The 19,587-nt window shown below is 55.0% G+C and overlaps 6 protein-coding genes across 6 annotated transcripts; 5 read left to right on the forward strand and 1 right to left on the reverse strand.

Annotated features, from left to right (window-relative positions):
* Positions 1-20: 20 nt before the first annotated feature.
* On the forward strand, positions 21-977 carry LY79DRAFT_21363 (uncharacterized protein). The gene has a single exon (XM_060551554.1). It carries the CDS (start codon positions 226-228, stop codon positions 853-855), a length of 630 nt encoding a protein of 209 aa, XP_060420987.1. The 5' UTR covers positions 21-225; the 3' UTR covers positions 856-977.
* Positions 978-5,161: 4,184 nt separating this feature from the next.
* Positions 5,162-6,733, forward strand: LY79DRAFT_585899 (uncharacterized protein; the record flags this gene model as incomplete). The annotated part of the gene is made up of 1 exon (XM_060560556.1): positions 5,162-6,733. One exon carries the CDS (start codon positions 5,162-5,164, stop codon positions 6,731-6,733), a length of 1,572 nt encoding a protein of 523 aa, XP_060420988.1.
* Positions 6,734-7,579: 846 nt separating this feature from the next.
* On the forward strand, positions 7,580-9,041 carry LY79DRAFT_503537 (26S proteasome subunit P45 family protein; the record flags this gene model as incomplete). The annotated part of the gene is made up of 4 exons (XM_060553406.1): positions 7,580-7,790; positions 7,950-8,336; positions 8,398-8,854; positions 8,921-9,041. The coding sequence occupies 4 exons, from the start codon at positions 7,580-7,582 to the stop codon at positions 9,039-9,041; spliced, it is 1,176 nt and encodes a 391-aa protein (XP_060420989.1).
* Positions 9,042-13,638: 4,597 nt separating this feature from the next.
* LY79DRAFT_699009 (glutamine-fructose-6-phosphate transaminase) lies at positions 13,639-16,451 on the forward strand (the record flags this gene model as incomplete). Its single annotated transcript, XM_060564882.1, has 5 exons — positions 13,639-13,643; positions 13,806-13,876; positions 13,973-14,204; positions 14,305-15,875; positions 15,937-16,451. 5 exons carry the CDS (start codon positions 13,639-13,641, stop codon positions 16,155-16,157), a joined length of 2,100 nt encoding a protein of 699 aa, XP_060420990.1. The 3' UTR covers positions 16,158-16,451.
* A 3-nt stretch (positions 16,452-16,454) lies between these two features.
* LY79DRAFT_533793 (proteasome A-type and B-type) lies at positions 16,455-17,788 on the reverse strand. Its single transcript, XM_060556384.1, has 3 exons — positions 17,567-17,788; positions 17,343-17,490; positions 16,455-17,257 (listed from the first exon to the last, which is right to left on the reverse strand). Exons 1-3 carry the CDS (start codon positions 17,594-17,596, stop codon positions 16,644-16,646), a joined length of 792 nt encoding a protein of 263 aa, XP_060420991.1. The 5' UTR covers positions 17,597-17,788; the 3' UTR covers positions 16,455-16,643.
* Positions 17,789-18,244: 456 nt separating this feature from the next.
* Positions 18,245-19,234, forward strand: LY79DRAFT_574794 (uncharacterized protein; the record flags this gene model as incomplete). The annotated part of the gene is made up of 2 exons (XM_060559634.1): positions 18,245-18,745; positions 18,830-19,234. The coding sequence occupies 2 exons, from the start codon at positions 18,245-18,247 to the stop codon at positions 19,232-19,234; spliced, it is 906 nt and encodes a 301-aa protein (XP_060420992.1).
* Positions 19,235-19,587: the final 353 nt, after the last annotated feature.

The raw sequence follows: 19,587 nt of genomic DNA on the forward strand, positions 1-19,587 counted from the left end.
GGGTAGACTGGGGTCTGGTGGTCCTGAGGTCGAATGATAACTGGGTCGTTGACTGATCCCCGCCGGGTTCAGTCGGGTCTCCCGCAGTCCGTCGAATGAGAAGGATCAATGAGCGGTGCTGGAATGATGAGAATGTCGGATGCCTGAGCGAACTCGTAAAGCGCACTGTTGTCAATGCCTTAGTGTCGGTGGGGGGGTGGGTGACAAGGGACTCCGTGGGAGCCTATGGATGTGAATACAGTCGCTATTGGAGCAGGCGTAAGCGCTATGTATATGCGCTGCAGCAGGACGCCGCTCGATGCTGGCGTGATTCTATGGACCAGAGCAGGTGAGAGACGTGATGAGGTAACGGGGTTTCGTGGCCTACCTAGGAAGTGTCTAGGAGGAACGTGGCGGCGGATCGATTCGCAGCCGGCGGAATATTGGTTCGGTTTGTACCTTAAACGGCGCCCATCGCGTAGATCCGGTCGCGTACAAAGCTGCTGGGTTGGTCCTTGCTTGAGCACAAATCTGAGGGAGGGAAGACGTGTGGGAAAGGAGACGAGTAGTGGAAAGCGGTCGCTGAAGGCGATGAGTAGAGATATCGGCTCCCCAAGCAAAAGATTCGGAGAGAGAGAGAGAGAGGGAGGGAGAGAGACGTTGTACTACCTAACTTGCAAATACGAGAAAGACAGACGGAAGGGAAGAAAGAGAGAAGAAAGATCGGGCAGCAAGAATGCGGTAAAACGGTACAAGAGGGAGTGGCGATTAAAGTCAAAATACGGTATGACTATTAGTCAACGCGAACAAGAGAAAGAAAGCACTGGCCAGAATAAGGAAAGATTGTTCGCGACGACGAGGAGCGTGAGAGGGTAAGAGAGAGGGAGGGAAAAAGGAAGCAAGCGCGCTCCAAAATGCGAATGAAAGTCCAGTCGATCCGATCGATTATTTGGGAGCGAGTCGGGATGGAAGGGAAAGAGCCCTCTTTCTTCTCTCCTCCACACCCAACATGATCCTGCGGTGATTTGATTGATTTTGGTACTAAGTTACGGATGCTACATCAACCTAGACCCTTGCCAAGGTAGCATGCGGCAGTCTGGAGCTCCCCTCGCTCGGCTAACTCGACGAACAGGACAGGACGAGATCAAGACCAGCAAACGCTTGCTCTATCCGATAATGGCTTCTCCGTCAGCCTGCAAGGCCGGACGGCAATGTCGTGGACGAGCACAAATATCTCTCAGCTGCCATGGAATCGGCATGGCGAGACGTTTAACGCCCGTCGAATCCTCTCTTCTCCTATGCTTCTTCCAGATGTGTCAAGAGAAATGTCCTGATGTCGACTCTTCCCCGGCCGGTGGTCGCCATCGGCCACTGGCCAATCTCGCTTTGCATTTCTTGGCAAATCACACAACGTCAATGATGACCCTTCACTACCAACCGACCACATAAGGTAGCCAGACGGTTGTCCCCATTATCCTTCACCGGCCCGCTGGCTCGAATGGAACCGATGGTTGCCAGACAAGAAGGCAGCATTTTCTGGACGCGCCAACACCTCTCTGATTCAAGTTCCGCGCGTTTGTCCACCGAGAGCGTGGTGACAGCGGAGGAGTGGGTTAGCCGACAGGCTGGTTAATGACCATCCACCCTACCCTTGTCGCCCACGAACCAAGAGTTCATTACCCCGGTCCTCCGGAACTCATCTGGTGGACCACCACATTGCTCTAATGAGTGAGCATTTGACCATGTGTATGTATGGAGTGCTTATTTCCGCAAGTTGCGACGTTGCAGCAGCATCACCACTTGCGGCAGTCCAAGTTCTCCTCTCTTGGTCGACCCTGGTCACAACGACCGATGTTGTTCCCAGTTCTGGACTGGTCATCCTTTGGCTGGCTGGGAGCCCTGGCATGTGGAAGGCTCTTAGAAGATTGGATGTGCCAGGGGGCCCTGCATGCACGATGGGGGGATCGGAGCCGTGGCCCACGGGCCCCTCCTTTCTCTGCGCACAGTTCCAGAGAGCTGGCTGGACATGTGTTTTCGCTTTCTTACATAGTAGTCCAGGATGGTGGCAGCGGGGGCCCAGGTCGTATCGATTGCGGGCTGGCTAGACAATCTCTCCCGCGCGTTTCAAAGAATTGTTAACCCAAACCGTCCTCGCACATGTGGACTTTGTTTGAAGGAAGGCAGCCAGCCCACCGTGTGTTTCTGGTTTAGCTACGACGTAACGAATCGACACATCGGAAGAGGATGGCAAAGCCCATGTATCATGTATGTACGGACTATGTGCACTGATGAAGATGTCGCCGGAAGGAGCCGCGGCATGCCTAGTGTAGAGCAGGCCACCCCATATCGTTCTGCATGTTGAGCCGTCTAGCCGTGTCTAACTTATGCAAGGGGCGGGCACACTTCCACGCTAGGTAGTAAACATCATAGTGTGCAACCTAGGTACGGAGTAGGTAGGGTAGGAATGATATCTCCCCATGTCTGGCGTGCGTCGCTTGCAAACTACAGCATAATGGAAATCTGTATCCAAAGAGGCACGATGTACATAGTTTAGTCTGGTGTATGCCAGTCCGAGTACGGTAGTGCAACGCCACTGTTCGTCCGGCTTGAGAGTAGTGAGTGGGGTTCCTGTTGTCATTAGCGACATTCACAGTACGGAGGATGTACGCAGTAGAGATGGGCCGGCACGATTGCTTGCACACCACTAGCATTGCCGGAAACGCCTAGGGTTAGAAAGGATACGTAAATGCGAGAAACGAGAGGGGACTGTCAAGCCACGGACCGGGATCCAGAACGTCAGGCAAACTAGACAAGGAGCCACTGTCTAGGCACCCCCGAAGTGTTAGCTCCCTTCTTCAGGTCAACTGAAAAGGCGCCCTCAGTAACAACCCGCCAGTTCACTAAGGTATACAGGTAGAGGTGGCAAGACCGGCGAGTTACAGTATTGTTGAGGGCGCGTGACTGTGTGCCAACACGCAACTTCCAACCCGCAGGGTTCCATACCAGCTCTGAAGTTAGTTACTCAGAGGTGGAACCCTCGCTCACTGATAATTCACTCGTCTTATGCTTTTCTTCCTCTTCCTGAGGTACCCAAGACGAGTTTGTTTAATATCACGCTGAACACTGTCACAGCCCAACGACGGCTTTCAGACAGACGCATGCTGTTGCCTCCAGGCAATACCAGATAACGCTAGATCGACGACAATGACCATTCGACCAGCCGACGCAGATTGTTGCAGTGGGTAATGATCTGGAGAGGCCGCGGGATAGGCCCGGCAGCCGGCAGCAGCTGAGGATAGGGCGAAGGAGGAAATGCCCTTGACGCCATGCGGTCGAGGTTGTGCAACAACGATGTTTCGATTTGATTCCCCGATATTAGGTGTGGTTTTCGCCATTTGCTGGAGTCTGAGAGATGCTTGTTCGCCGATCAACCGCGTTGCCAGCTGGACAAAGAGAGGACGTATGCCTGGGATTGACTGAGAATTCCCATGTTCGGCCAATCTTAATGTCAGGAAACAGGGGGGGGGGGGGGGGGCTGTTTGGCGGAATGAATAAAATTATCCACTCGTGCGCTTTGTTGGCCGGACGAGTTGCAGGAGATTGGCTAAAATGTGAGCCCCCTGACATTGAGAATGCCAATGGCCACGGGAAATACGACTAGACGACGGGGAACAGGCAGGGAAAGAGAGACAGAGAGACGGAGAGAGGCCACCATTAGCTAGGTAGCTAGCTGCTAGCCAGCCAGCTTGGTGCCCAAGTGACACGGCCTTCGCGGCGTCACAAGTCTTGGTTTGCGCATCGATACATGTCTTGCTGCACCTCCATGGCTGTATGTACAGTATATGGTTGCTGAGTTGACATGAACGAGTTCCCTCCAAAACCGGTTTCTTGATGCGTAGTGCAGCTGAATAAGAAGTCGATGTTTCCCTCTCGTCCTGGGCTTGTGGTACTTCAACCCTCCAAATCCGTTGCATTACGAACACTACCTAGCTAGCATCTTACATCTCACAAGTGCAAGCACCAAACTCTGTTTCTTTTACATCAGTCACCTTTCCAGCAAGACATTTGAGCCGCAACTCGTCAACAAGCGTCGCTGTAGGACCCTGTAAAGAAGCGAGCCAACCCATCAGCGCGATACACCTACGAATAGCAATAGCTACGCTCATCATTGCACCGGGGCAAGGCGCCCAGGCCGCCGAAGAGCAACAATCTAGACGTAAACTACGTTACCTAGGTAGATACCACACCAACCAACCAGTGGGATAGGGCAGAGCGAGTCCCCCGGCCCGTTCCCACCTTACCCTCTCCTTTCCTTCGTGACTGGAGCACCCCACCTTTGAAGACGACGCGACGTTCAATTTAAACGGTTCCTTCCCCTGCAGCCCACCCGCGCCACTCCATTGGACCCCCAATTTGCCCGCTGGAGACTTTTCTCGTCATCATCGCCCTGGGTCCTCCAACGGAAAGCCAGCGAGTTCCACTGACGCAGCTGGAACGAGGCTACAGCACACCCGCCCGCACCGCACCGCACCGCACCGCACCGCTGCCACTTGTACTCTCACCTGCTGCTGTGGTCACACCCAGTACAGTACAAACCCCTGACGCCCCCCAAAAGTCGCGTCGTGTCACAGGTCCCAGGAACAAGCATAAGCGCAACTTGCTAACGCACACACCTCCTGAACCTGCGGTGCCGGTCCTTTCTTTCGCCTTACCGTCACCGAACCGGCCTATGATCTGGGGTGCTGACCGGCCGGGGTTTTAGTCGAGAGGTAAACTTTCTCTGACCTGCTTCGTCCAGCCGAACCTGGCATTCGTTGCTTGGGTCTTCACCTTTACGAACCCATTTCCCATACGCACCTCGAACCACCAGCACGTGTTTCTTCGTTATAACCTTCTACCAACCGGACGCTGCTGTGCACCCAGACTCGTTTCACGGCTTCCTGCGCAGTCCTTTCGTCTGCTCTGCACATGCCTAACTGCGACATTACTTGTCTCTGTCCCCTTCGTGTTGCCCATCGCGCAAAGCTCGCGGCACTTAGCTGAGACGGGTAACCAACCTATTATTCCCATCCGGTCACTACCACGCCCTCTGTCGGTTCTGCAAACCCCATAGGCTCAGACTTCGCACCGTCTTCGCTTCTTCGGCCGAACCGAACGCGCGACTTTCTCCCCAACCCAGGTTATGGCCACGGCAAACGAGGAACCGCCCTCGCCCGAGATGTCACCAACTCCTGCCATCGGCGCTTGCCCCGAGCTATCCCGCTGCGTGTCAACAGCCTCCTCCACCTCCCATGGATCCGCCACCGACGGTACCTCTCGCGAATCTCTGGGAAGCTTTCAAGGCAGCTCGTCCTCCCGACAGTCTTCCGGAGCATACAGCCGCCGCTCAGATATAAGCATTGTATCCCCACGGCAGTCGACATACGGCGGCAAGGAGGGTGTGAGCCGCTCTTCCAGCCGCCGCCGCGGATTTGTACGGCCGCAGGGGACCGACTTCGCTGCGAGTGCCCGGCATAGAGAGAGCGTTCTGAGCCTGGGAAGCATTGCCCATCTGCAATACTACTTTGCGCGCACCGGTCTCCTCGACGGCAAAGGCGCACAGTTGGCAAGGAAGAACAAGGCAAAAGGGGGGCTGGATCTCTCGTCCGTCAGCAGCTCGAGCACATCGTCACCAAGGATGCTTGATTCGGAGGGGAACAGCCCGGAACTCGGATCTCACTCATTCGATACTGGGCCCATTACGGGATCGCCCACGGAGGAGGATGATTACTATTCTGACGAGTTCGAAGAGGATCCGGATGTTCTGCCGCCCACCGCCAGCACCTACATCCACAGAAATAAGCCAGTCCCCAAGCCGCCGACGATACAGGAGTTGAAGGCGGACCTAACGGGTTCTCTTGACAAGGCCGCCGCTGCAACAAGGCGCGCCAAAATCCACAAAGAACCTCTGCCGGAAATCCCCGAGAGGAAGCAGGAAAACCAGAGCACGCCTAAGAAGGGCCAGGGCCAGGGCTGGCACGAGGTTCAGGGCATGCACATTCTGGATGTTATGACGCTGGCCATTCGCGCTGCGAGGAATTATTATACGGCCCATGAGGTTCCGGAGCGGCTGGATGCCATCAAGTCCGAGAAAGAGATCCGCGCAGAGTTGCTCTCTGTAATGGAAACTTTGAAGCAGATGGCGACCCGCAACTGGGCCGGCGGAATGAGGGACGAGGAGCTTCAAATTCTGGATTCTTGGGTTCGGGGGCTGTTTGACATGCTCAAGAAAGAGGAGGAGATGGAGGAAGCCGAGAAGGCGCAGCGCAGTACTTGGACATGGCTTTCGGGCAATTGGACAGGCAAGGAGGTCGAGCGAGAGCTGGCCTTTATGGCATCACTTGACCCCTCTGCTGGCCCTCTACCGGAATATACCCCTGCGGCCGGCGCGACAGAGTTGCCCACGCCCTTTCTCGAGACTTGGCAAAATGGCATCCGGCTCGTTGAGCTACATAACGCTGCGGTCAAAAGGTCGAAGCGTCGGTTCGGCCTGATCACCTCGTTCCACACCGACACAGACAAGCCGTACCGGTGCGCCGACAACATCCGCTACTGGGCCAAGGCAGCGGAGCTGCGTTGGGAGGTCCTTCTTAAAGTGGATGCTCTCGGCATCGTCTACAACAACTCTCCCGAAGTCTGGGTTAACTTCGAGAAGGCCATCATAGCTTGGAGCCGCAAGGTCCGCGAGGAGATAACGCCTGAACTCATGGGCTGAGTTGCGAGTCACCCTCAACCGGTTGTCGTCATTACGATTAATGCAACTCCTCAATACCCGTATTTTTTTCTGGAGTTTTAAAGGTGGATTTTGAAATTTGCCTCGTTACATTTACCTACCCGCGGAAGGATTGAAATCTACGGAACACGCATATGCGTTTATTACCATTACGCATCTTATCACATCAATGCCTAGCTTTTAAGACGAAGTAGATCCGAGTATGAGACATTAGGTCGTCGTTATCAAAATGAAAGATAGGGCACCCAGGCGTTGGATAGCCTATTCTTGTTCTTTGGTTTGCCATTCATAATACAAACTTGGAGGTCATTCTTCCTAATTGATACTGGTGTACGATCAGTCGCTTCATCTACACTTTTTGACACCCAGTCTTTTCGTAATATACAACGTGCCTTCCCTTTTCTACTGCTTATCTGACCAGACTTTGAGCATTGTGAAGCATGTTCTCGAATCGGACTGCGTCTCATTTAATGACCTTCGTTGACAAGACGAAAGTGTACGCACCGGGATAAGCATTTTCCGGCACCGAGGTGGCTGCCAATTGTGGCCCAGCTGGCAGAGCTTCAGTGGCTGGCTGTATGGCGCTAGTCGGAGCTGAGCCGTGCTCTGTGGGAGGCAGAAGGCTGCAGTGGGAGGTACGTCGACCTCCGAAAACAACGATCCGATTACAACAAGCTATCCACCACCGCCCGACCGATCAGCCAATCTTCCTAACCCCCGATTTTGACCTGTTTACGACGCAGCCACTTTATCCATTCTCTCGAGGAGAAGCCGACAGTACATCTCTAGTTCTTTTCTTTTTGCCTTTTCTCAATCACATAATCAGGGATGTCTTCCGACGACGAACGCCAGAAGGCTCTCGACTCCTACCGGGCCAAGCTGCTCGAATCCCGGGAGTGGGAGGCCAAGCTCAAGTCCCTCCGGCTCGAGATCAAGGATCTGCAGCGGGAGTTTGACAGAACCGAGGACAACATCAAGGCGCTGCAGAGCGTCGGACAGATCATCGGCGAGGTGCTCAAGCAGCTCGATGACGAAAGATGTAAGTGATAGCATGGCCTGGCCGTCCCTCGACATTGGGGGATCTTCTCACCCACCCCCACCACCATCATCGCCGCCCTTCCAAGCACCCCTTCCATCGCCCTTCCTTTGAACAAGCAAGGATAATTCCCGCTGACCACTGCTATTCTCCTTCCCACAGTTATCGTAAAGGCGTCGTCCGGTCCGAGATATGTTGTCGGATGCAGATCAAAGGTCGATAAGGTCAAGCTCAAGCAGGGCACGCGAGTGGCTCTCGATATGACGACACTCACCATTATGCGCATGCTTCCCCGAGAAGTGGACCCCCTCGTTTACAACATGTCGCTGGAGGACCCCGGTCAGGTCAGCTTCGCCGGAATCGGTGGCCTCAACGACCAGATCCGCGAGCTGCGCGAGGTCATCGAGCTGCCGCTGAAGAACCCCGAGCTCTTCCTGCGCGTGGGTATCAAGCCGCCCAAGGGTGTCCTGCTGTACGGCCCCCCCGGCACGGGCAAGACGCTCCTTGCCCGTGCTGTTGCGAGCAGTCTTGAGACCAACTTCCTGAAGGGTAAGTGCAACGCCGAATGGAGGAGCCTGGCCCACGGCATACTAACAATGACGGATTGCAGTGGTATCTTCAGCAATCGTAGACAAGTACATTGGAGAGTCCGCCCGCCTGATTCGCGAGATGTTTGGCTACGCAAAGGAGCACGAGCCCTGCATCATCTTCATGGACGAAATCGATGCCATTGGTGGTCGCAGATTCTCGGAGGGAACTAGTGCGGATCGCGAGATCCAGAGAACGCTGATGGAACTGCTCAACCAGCTCGACGGTTTCGACTACCTTGGCAAGACCAAGATCATCATGGCGACGAACCGACCTGATACCCTCGACCCCGCCCTGCTCCGTGCCGGACGTCTCGACCGTAAGATCGAGATCGCTCTCCCGAACGAGGTCGGTCGCTTGGAGATTCTCAAGATTCACGCCTCCGGCGTGGTGACGGAGGGCGAGATCGACTTTGAGAGCGTGGTAAAGATGAGCGACGGCCTCAACGGTGCAGATCTGAGAAACGTTGTCACAGAAGCGTAAGTGCTCTTTCTCCACCCTCTGCTGCGCCTACAAAACAGCAGCGGCTAACACTGAGAACACAGCGGCCTGTTTGCCATCAAGGACTACCGAGATGCGATCAACCAGGACGATTTCAACAAAGCGGTACGCAAGGTCGCCGAGTCGAAGAAGCTGGAGGGCAAGCTCGAGTACCAGAAGCTATAAGGTGACGGAGCGTCTCGTCATGACCGTTTCACAGGAGAGATGGGGAGGGAGAACAAGACCCTACGGGTGGTGGGCGGAGCAGAACCAAAGGAAAAAAGACATTTTGGAAGAACGGCTGGGACGGAGCATCATGGTTCTTGGCCGCTCTTTGGGGGTCTTTTTCTTTTAATGTGTTAAACAGTGTACAATACCCGAGTCCACGGTTTGGGGTTGTTTGCAAATGGGGCATCATAGAAACGTACGGAGTGGAATAGAGGCAGCTACGAGAGCCCCAAGAATCAGCATGCGTGCTGGCATAAGCTAGACATGCCCCATATTTCGCGATGGCCGCGTTCTCTTGCCTCGACAGTGTCTATCCCCGTGCCCTGACAATGGTTGATCCGTAAATGGGTTCCCTCCCCGCAGCATGATCTGCTTTTGGCATCTGCTTTGAGATGAAGTGCCAGACCAGGATCAGTCTGTATCGAAGCGCCTTTCGTCTGTCACCCTGTCCGAGTATCTCCGGGGGGAAGCCAGGGGGCCGGTGATAGTAGGTATTTCTGGTCGTAGTTGGGTGGTGGAGAGTTGGGAAGGGGCTCCGTTCATGAGGCTATTGATGGTGCACAGCCTCAATTGGGGGAGAGAGGCTAGTACGGGAAGCTCAGCCAACGCCACATCCCGCTGCACCAACAGAAAGACAACGCGTATACGGTAGTTCCCAATCGCGAGAACCGATTTTTCAGAAGCTATTATCTGGACCCCCCCAGGGAAGGAAGGGGGAGAGAGCGGGCGGCGGGCAAGCCGTATCGGACAAGTTCTACGTCGTCGCTGCAATAGTAAGCGGTAGGGCTGGAGGGGATGCGTCAGTGGGAACATTCCAGAGCCACAGGTGGCTAGGGGGGCTAAGGGCGTGTGGGTTCCCAGGTGCCTTTCTCGAAGCTTGGCTTGGCCTGCCTGCCTGCCTGTACGCCGGACAGCCGGAGAGACAACGTCTTGCAAGATGTCTCCGTTTCCCGCACTAGGAGCTTTGCACCCGGAGACGAGCAGGAAGAGCGCAGGCCGGGGGGGAGCACATGCGTGCGATCTTGGCCAACGGGGGGGTCGCAGCCCGTAAGCCTGGGAGAATCATAGGTCCTGCGTCTGCAATTCGACGAGCCCGACCTGTCCGCGTAAATGAGACTGCTGGACTTTTGCTGCATGCGGATAGCGGAGGCTCCAGCTGAGACCACGCATCATGCCATGGGCGATTCAGCACGGCAACGAATTCAGACAAAGGTCAGCCACATGCTTCTCGATGCAAGCTCTTTATTCATGAGACGTAGACATGGGTGAGACAACTAGGTAGGCCACTGCAAGCGGGAAGTCAACTGCAGAAATACACTATTGTTCAAGGCGGTGGCAGGAACCAGCATCACGGATTCTTCTAGTCTGCATAGTTCTGACATCAGAAAGCTCGCTCCAGATTGTAAACTTGGGAGACGGGGCGCTCGAGACTGCTGGCCTTCTGACAGGCCACAACTGTGTGCGTGCCTTGGCCGGGTTGGGTTTGCCGCACGCTTCGAGATCTAGGCCGTTGGGATGGAGCGGCGAGATGGGCGGTGGCACTGGAAGATGCCAGATGGTGATTTTCAGGAGAGGCCGATCTAACAGGGTTCTCTGCTCGGGGCGAATTGTTATTTTTGGATAATATTATACAGTACGACGTAGTACAATACGGAGGGGACGACAGGCCGCCCCTTTTCTGGGCCCGTTCTCGCGATGGTCATTGAGGCTGTACCTGTCTTAGCGCATCGCTCTATTCTCTTTTTCTCCCTCTCCCTTCCTCTTCGTACCAGGGACAGGGCGCCCCACACTCCCCTGTCTGCCCCCCCTCTATGGATGCAACCAGCAACGGAGCCAAGCAGCAAGTGTTGGAATCAGGAGACTCGAGTTTGGGGATTTCCCGACGCCTGCTATTGCAGTGCCGACGATCTCCGCTGTATTCTTTTTTAGCGCTTAACAAACAGGGTGTCCGTGGCTCTTTGATTGGAGATGGGAACCAGGCAATACGAAGGGGATGGGGTCGAGAAAGCTATGATTACGGTGACGCGGGGCATGGCCGGGGATGACGAAGGCAGATAGCCGTCCGCATCAACACACGAGAAAAAGGGGTTGTCTCTGAGGCAGCACCAAGAAAGGGTTTGATGACTGAATCGGGGTGGCTTGCGACGAAGACGTTGAGCTAGCAGCGGCTTTTGCTTTTGTCTCGTGCCGTGTTTCTGCCTCTTGGTTTCGTTGTCTGGTTGTATGTACCCAAGTAGTGTAGGTAGGTAGTAAGCCAGGTTGTTGTTGGGATAAGGCGGTCTTGGATCGGATCTTGGAGTTGAAGTAGGCAAGGGATTGGACGAGGTGGGGTGGGGGCGCATGTGGTGAGGTACCTACCTAGGTAGTGTGCACTTGGGGGTGTGTGCGCGAAAAGTAAGGCACCTTGCCAGCTTAGGTTGTTAATTGGCAGGGTAGTGCGAGAGAGAGAGAGAGAGAGAGAGAGAGAGAGAGAGAGAGAGAGAGAGAGAGAGAGAGAGAGAGAGAGAGAGAGAGAGAGAGAGAGAGAGAGAGCTTTCGGGTGTCGATAGCAAAATAGTTAAGGGCTGACCACAGAAGTGAGCTAGTTGAGGAAGAAAGAGAAGGTAGGGCAAGGGATCCCGAAGGCTGACCATGATATTGGCGAAGGAGCAAGTGGGATGCGGTCAGAGGAGACGAAGATGAGGTGGGACGCTGAGCAGCGAGGCGGCGGCAGTAGTGCGGGAGGCTGGAAGCTGACTACCGGTATAGCTGGGCTGGTTTGGCTCCTGCCTGCTTGTTGCCGAGTTTCCATCGAGAAGAGCGCTTGTTGTTGGCCTGCTTGGCTTGGGAAGCGCAGTGCAGCGACTTTGTTGTCGTGCTTTCCTAGCGGCCGGTTCTGGAATGGAAGCGACGAGAACAGACAAAGTTAAGTGGATTGTTGGCTACACCGGCTATCATCTCGTCGCTTGAGTGTCTGCACATGAGCCGATGAATGGCAGATATCGCGGGTTTTTACACTAGATGCTCTGATTGCCCGTACTGCTATACCCGTAACAGTTGGTTCGGATGAAAAAGCAAGTCTCCTCCAGAGGTGAGATGTTTTGGTGGTACGTATTGAGGACGATCTCTCAAGCTACCACCTACCTACCTACATACCTAGGTACCCACGAAGTAGTGTAGTACCCCATCCAGGCTACCTAGGAGGACACCTTGAGGGACGTGGGATTATGAATGGAGATGAAGGCGGCAGGAAGGCAGTGGTGGTGGACGGGTTCATGCTCCTGCCTCTCCTGCGCCAGCCGTCAGTCAGAAGAAACAAAGTGAGAGACAGACAGACAGCCTCCGGGTAGGATCCTGACCAGTCATCAGCCCGGATCACACAATATGTCAGTGTCCGGATGGTTGTTTCCATGAGCCTAGAGATGAACGGATTTTGCCGGGTTTGGCTGCCAACTAGATGTGCAGTCAACACAAGGTTCCAAGAGAATCGCGATGCTATTACTGCAGGCGGGTGGTGCCAGCAGAAACTGCAGCTGTTTTGTTGTTGCCGGTGAGGCGGGGAGGGGGAGAGGAAGGGGGGTTCCTCCGCAAAACCTGCCCCTCACCCGCCGCATTCTCAGCTTTCCACAGGTTCGCGTTTCCCTTTCTTTCCTGGCCCATGCCACTCGCTCGCTCCCTACCCCCTGATCCGTTGCCCCAGCGCCTGCTTCCCGCTCGCGATATGTCAGACAACACTTGGAGTTTTGGGGAGCGAAGCCACTTGGCACCCAGCACGCCCCAAAACAAACCTACCTACCTACAGGTATACCAAGCCAAGCCCATCCGGACGCTGTACCTTGCCCAGGAGTGGCCCAGGCATACAAACCAACAAACGATAACGATGACAACAAAATGCCGTCCCTTTACCCGGTGACCTCAATATTATGAGAAACAAGAGCTTGCATCTGCCGTCCATACCCATACCTCAGCCTGCCTAAGCAGTTATAAGACTTGCCTACGCATTCAGAACCTCGTCGTCTTCTTCACCGGCCAAAAACTCAAGCCACTTGGGCTCTGGAACACGGTCTTTTTTTACGTCTATCTGCCAAATGCATCAGTGCTTGGTGCAATTGCTTCTAGGATTCTTGGTTCTTTTCTATTCGGTCTGGGATCAGGTACCTGGTTCTCCCTTCATCTTGGCTTCATCCTTCCTCCTCTTCATCCTCGCCCTCAATCCGTGCCACGCCGCGCGCCCTCTGCCATCATCCACCGATACGAGCACGCCCCTGCCACACCCCGCCCACCATCCACCACCCACCTCCACGCCTCTGGGCGCTACTGCGTATTCTCTCCACGTACACATTACGCTCCCCTCCTCTCGTTCTCCGGCCATTCGACTAGCAACACATAAAGCTGCTCAATTCCCGCCTCCTGAACTTACTTGGCCCTGCTCACTCTCTCTCGATTGAACTATCCATCTCTCTCGCTCTTCTTGATACCCCTCACCGCCTCCTCCACGCCCCCAGTCTTTGACCATCTCTCTCTGCGAATTGCTCTTTTACGTTTTTGTCGGTGTCTTCTATTGCGTTGATTCAATATGTGGTACGTCTAGCCCCAATTCTCTCCCCGCTCTCCAGCAAACTTGCCCGTAGGCTGTCCTCCCCCTTCCACCTAGTTTTACCAGCTGAAAACGGACCGGAGACGGCAGCCGTGAACACAATTTCCATCACAGTAAGCAGTAAGCTGACGGGAAACTCTCAATAGTGGCATTTTCGGCTACGTCAACTACCTGGTGGAGAAGGACAGGAAGTTCATCCTCGACACTCTGGTGAATGGTGAGTACACCGCCTCCCCTCGAACAACTCCCATTGGAGTCTTCAAGCTCCACCCCCTCCTAAGAATCATTTAGCTGACAAGCTGCTGTCTCTCAGGCCTGTCTCGTCTCGAGTACCGCGGATACGACTCGGCCGGTCTGGCCATCGACGGCGACAAGAAGAACGAGGTTTTCGCCTTCAAGGAGGTTGGCAAGGTCGCCAAGCTCAAAGAGCTCATCGCCGAGTCCAAGGTCGACCAGACCAAGTACTTCGACTCACATGCCGGTATTGCCCACACTCGCTGGGCCACTCATGGCCCCCCGTCTCGTTTGAACTGCCACCCCCACAGGTACGCGTGCACCCCCGAAAGGACAAAAGCAAACTCTTTTCCCATGAACCGACTCCCCGCCCACAACTCTACAATTAGCTAAACTTGCCTCGTTCTGCAGATCTGACCCTACCTGGGAGTTCACTGTCGTTCACAATGGTATCATTACCAACTACAAGGAGCTCAAGACTCTCTTGAGCACCAAGGGCTTCAAGTTCGAGACCGAGACCGACACCGAGTGCATTGCCAAGCTCGCCAAGTACCTGTATGACCAGCATCCCGAGGTTGGCTTCACAGACTTGGCCAAAGCTGTCATCAACGAGCTTGAGGGTGCCTATGGACTCCTGATTAAGTCCGTCCACTACCCTCACGAGGTCATCGCTGCCCGCAAGGGTTCTCCCCTTGTCATCGGTGTCAAGACGCAGAAGCGCATGAAGGTTGACTTTGTCGACGTCGAGTATTCTGAGGAGGGTGCTCTCCCCGCTGAGGCTGCCTCTCAGAACGTTGCCCTCAAGAAGCAGGACAACTTCTTGAACCCTAACGCTCTGCTTGGCGCCCCCGACAAGTCCCTGCTTCACCGCTCGCAGTCGCGCGCTTTCATGACCGACGATGGCATGCCCATGCCTACCGAGTTCTTCCTTTCCTCTGATCCCTCCGCCATTGTCGAGCACACCAAGAAGGTCATGTACCTCGAGGACGACGACATTGCCCATATCCACGAGGGTTCGCTGAACATCCACCGCCTTAAGAAGGCTGATGGCAGCTCCAACGTCCGAACCATCCAGACCCTCGAGCTCGAGCTCCAGGAGATCATGAAGGGCAAGTTCGACCACTTCATGCAGAAGGAGATTTTCGAGCAGCCCGAGTCCGTCGTTAACACGATGAGAGGTCGTCTCGACACTGCCAACATGACCGTCACCCTTGGTGGTCTCCGGTCCTACATCTCTACTATTCGTCGCTGCCGCAGAATCATCTTTATTGCATGCGGCACTAGTTATCACTCATGCATGGCCGTTCGCGGCGTGTTTGAGGAGCTGGCCGAGATACCCATCGCCGTGGAGTTGGCCTCCGACTTCCTTGACAGACAGGCGCCCGTCTTCCGTGACGACACGTGCGTCTTCGTTTCCCAGTCTGGTGAGACTGCCGACTCCCTCATGGCTCTGCGCTACTGCTTGGAGCGTGGTGCCCTGACGGTTGGTATCGTCAACGTCGTCGGTTCCTCCATCTCCATGCTCACTCACTGTGGTGTCCACGTCAACGCCGGCCCCGAAATCGGTGTCGCTTCTACCAAGGCCTATACTTCTCAGTTCATCGCCATGGTCATGTTCGCCCTGTCCCTCAGTGAGGACCGCGCCTCCAAGCAGAAACGTCGCCAGGAGATCATGGAGGGTCTTGCTAAGATCCCCGAGCAGATCAAGGACATCCTTACCCAGGACCGGGCCATCAAGGAGCTCTGCGCCAAGACCTTCCAGAACCAGAAGTCCCTCCTTCTGCTCGGCCGTGGTGCTCAGTTCTCTACCGCCCTTGAGGGTGCCCTGAAGATCAAGGAAATTTCCTACCTTCACTGCGAAGCTGTCATGTCTGGCGAGCTGAAGCACGGTGTTCTTGCACTTGTTGACGAGAACCTGCCCATCATCATGATTCTTACCCGTGATGACCTCTTCAAGAAGTCGCTCAACGCTTACCAGCAAGGTAAGCCAAATCACCTGCATACCATGACCCATTTAAACCAGATGCTAACAATGTTAAATAGTTATTGCTCGTGGCGGCAAGCCCATCGTCATTTGCAACCCCGGCGATGAGGAGTTCAAGGCTAACGAGGCCGAGAAGATCGAGATCCCCAAGACCGTTGACGCTCTTCAGGGTATCCTCAACGTCGTTCCCCTACAGTTGATTGCCTACTGGCTGGCTGTCATGGAGGGTCTCAACGTCGACTTCCCTCGCAACCTGGCCAAGTCTGTCACCGTCGAGTAGGCTGCTCGTACGGGATGATTGAAGTTTGGTTTATTATCGGCTGCTTCTTGCCATAATGGAGTTGGTTTGCCAAAAGGGATTCAGCTGGCCCTTGGTGCTTTTAGTGTCATAGCAGGCTGATTAAGAGGTACAGGCCATGTCAGATGTGAAGCCCTCTTTGTGTATTACTCGGGGTGTTGTGGGAAAATGAGGGAAAGGTGCAGCATGGGTAGATTTCAAGGTCCTGTCAAGATAAAGGAGCGTGTTTTTAGGGGGAGGTTAAATGCCGCAGCAAGGCAACCTGAAGAAGCAATGAAAACAAATAGCGTCTATTTCATTTATTGATACATTGGCATGCCTCGCGCCGATTCGGCTGACGAAGCCGTCAGCGAACGCAGTAGTGTCCCCACATGATCAATCGTCAAGGGCCAGCTATCCCAAGTAACCAGTCATTGTCATTTCATTCCTTTGTCTCTCTATTTCCCAACCTTGCCTCATGACTCCACTCTAGACAACCTGCGTACCATAGCCACGGATCCGTTCCGCAAACTTCCAGCTCTGCTTCTCGAGCTTCTCATTCTCCTTCAAGTCAACACCGTCCTTGGTCACGACAGCGATTGAGTAGTTGTCGGAGCTGCGGGCGTCGCGATAGAAGAGTACCTTCATGCACTCCTTGATGACCTCGATGGCTTGCTCCTTGGTCAGTTTGGCGGCTGCCTCCTCATCGGGGACGTAGCGACGCATGATGGGTTGGGCAAGAGCCGAACCGAAGCCGGTAGCGAGCGAGGGGGAGGTGAAGGTAGTGCCGAGGAGGTCGGCAGCAGCGAGGAAGGGCTTGTTGCTATCGTCAAGGCCGGCGACGAGGAGGTGGTTCCAGAGGGGGTCGAAGTCGGAGCGGCGCTTGTAGAGGAGCTTGGAGAGGTACTTGTGCAGATTCGCAGCATTGAGACGGGCGGGGGCGTCAGCGGATAGGTCGTACGACTCTTCAATATCGAGGCCCGAGAGGTGGCGGTCGAGGTACTGCATGTCAGAGACGTCGCCGCCGAAGCCGACTACGGTGGAGTTGGCAAAGGTACGGAGACGCTTGACATCGGTGAAGCGGGCGAGGGAGCCGTAGGATGCTTGAGAGAGTTATCAGCCTGCGTTCTGCTTTTGGTTCAAAAGGGGAAAGTGGATGGTGGCGACGTGGGAGGATAGGAGACAAACCCAGGTTGTCGGCCGCAATGACGACACCCTCGCTGAACTTCATGGCTATGACTGATGTACCCGTGACGATGGGGGACTGTGTCGCTTGGTTGGGACCGTTGAGGTTCATGTAGGAGCCATCATAGGCACCGTAGACGTCGTCTCTGGGCTGCGAGGAGGGGTTCAGTCTGTTAGTCCATGATGCGAGGCTCGAGAGGATGTAGGGGAGGGGAGGGACTACATACACGGCCCCAAGCTTGCGGTCTGTGATCCATTATAGCTGGTGTTGTGTGTGTAGTTGCGAAAACTGTGAAAATGCAATCGTGGGAAAATAAGGTCGTGCGGAAGGTCTTGGAGGGTTGGCGATGATCGGTCAATATGTGAGGTTGAATGAAGCTTGGGGGTTGCTGTGCCGAGCTTCGCGTCCCTATGGATGCCTCTCCGGCTCCGCTGGCCGTACCAGCTGCTGCTCCTGCCGCTGGTCCTTGCTGCACCGGGATGGTGCCTGACAATTGGGGCTGCGAGTTTGGGGGGGCTTACCGAAAAGGGTCAGCTTGGTAGCTTTTGAAGTGGGCGATACATGATTAGTACTTGGTACCTTTACCCATTGTCAATCATCCATTTCTTTGAAGTACCCAGTACCTGATAGCTCCAAGGGGTCAAAGATCAAACAAACAAGGAGGTCAGCGCAGTTCAGGTCGCAAGCTCTGAGTCCCATGCCCCGTCATTTCGTCAACACCACGGACGGCTCAAGGTATCGAAAATATCCCTACTCCTCCGACTCCCACGATCGGTATCTCCGCCTCGCAACTCGGTCCGTTCTGGCCTGTGCCTTTCGAACCGCCGTGCACTGCATCGCCACTATAACTGCCCTCGACAGGAAAGCTCAACATAGAATAACTCCCACCACAACCACTCTCAAGATGTTGACAGCCATTGGCCAAGCAGCCACCCGGCGCCTGTTCCTCCGCGCGGCGCCATTGGCTGGCCCTCGGACCCAGCCCGTTGTGCGCGCTGCGCGCCGCGGCTTCTCGACCTCGCAGTGGGCACGTATGCCCGCTGCCAAGGCTTCCTCGACGACCACGAAGACGAAGAAGAGCACCGAGGCCAAAGACGGCGCAGCGCCGAAGAAGGCCACAGCCAAGACCAAGACCAAGGAGAAGGCGGCGACGAAGCCAAAGAAGGAGAAGAAGCCCGTGATAAAGAAGCCGGTCAAGGAGCTCACACCCGAGGAGAAACAGAAGCTCGACGTGAAGAAGTGGAAGAAGCTCGCGCTGCTGCCGGATCCCAAGAAGCTGCCGACCACCAAGTGGCTGGTCTACACAGGAGAGGCGAACAATGATGTAAAGTCGGCAACCGAGTTGATGATGCGGACCAAGGAGAAGAGCGAGTCGTTCAAGAACTTGTCCTCGTACGAGCTCCAGGTAAGCTCCCAAGCTCCCTCACCTCGAATCTCCCCTACGAAAGTTGCCAGAGAGCTGACACTAATACTTTCCCTCGAATCACAGCGTCTCCAGGAAAAGGCCGACGAGAACAAGCTCATCAACAATGCCACCTACAAGGCGTGGGTAGAGTCACACGCGCCGCGGGATATAGTCGAGGCGAACCGCGCGCGCCTACGTCTCCGCAAGGCCAGTGGGCGCTTGATCCCCGCGCCCATCCGCGACGACCGCCTGCCTACACGTGCGCCGACATCCTACGGGCTCTACACCAAGGCTCGTTGGGCCAGCGGAGATTATGCCGGCCTGCCACTACCCGTAGCCAACAACCGGATATCCGAAGAGTGGAGGGACCTCTCAGAGTCTGAGAAGGGCGCGTACAGAGACCTGAGCAAGGCGGAGAGAGACCGGTACGAGCGCGATGCGCTCAATGTGCTGGGACACGTCGTTCAGCCAGGCAAGACCTCCGAGTAAACGGGCAGTTTCGTAGGGTCTGCTCTCCCGGAAGGGCGTCAAGTTATTATGGGCAAACAGAAGCTGTGAACATGATCGAACCTAGCAAGTAACGACCGACTGTGTAAAAAGGGGAGATGTAGACGAAAAAAGAGGTGACGGGCCTGATGTTGTTTTTCTGTGTCTTGGCCTTGTACGGAGGGTATAGCATCGCTGGAAAGGATCGACCGCTTGTTCCAAGGTTGAATTTAGAATACCAATTGTAAGACAAAAGCGTTTGGCACACAAAGTGGGTTATCCAGCCTGTCCCTTGTATGCAAAGTCCTGAAGCAATATAGGACTCCTTAGTGATGCTATGCATCGCAGTGTTTGCG

Source organism: Colletotrichum navitas, assembly GCF_030913465.1.
Source record: "Colletotrichum navitas strain CBS 125086 chromosome Unknown LY79scaffold_1, whole genome shotgun sequence".
Taxonomy (NCBI): Eukaryota; Fungi; Ascomycota; class Sordariomycetes; order Glomerellales; family Glomerellaceae; genus Colletotrichum; species Colletotrichum navitas.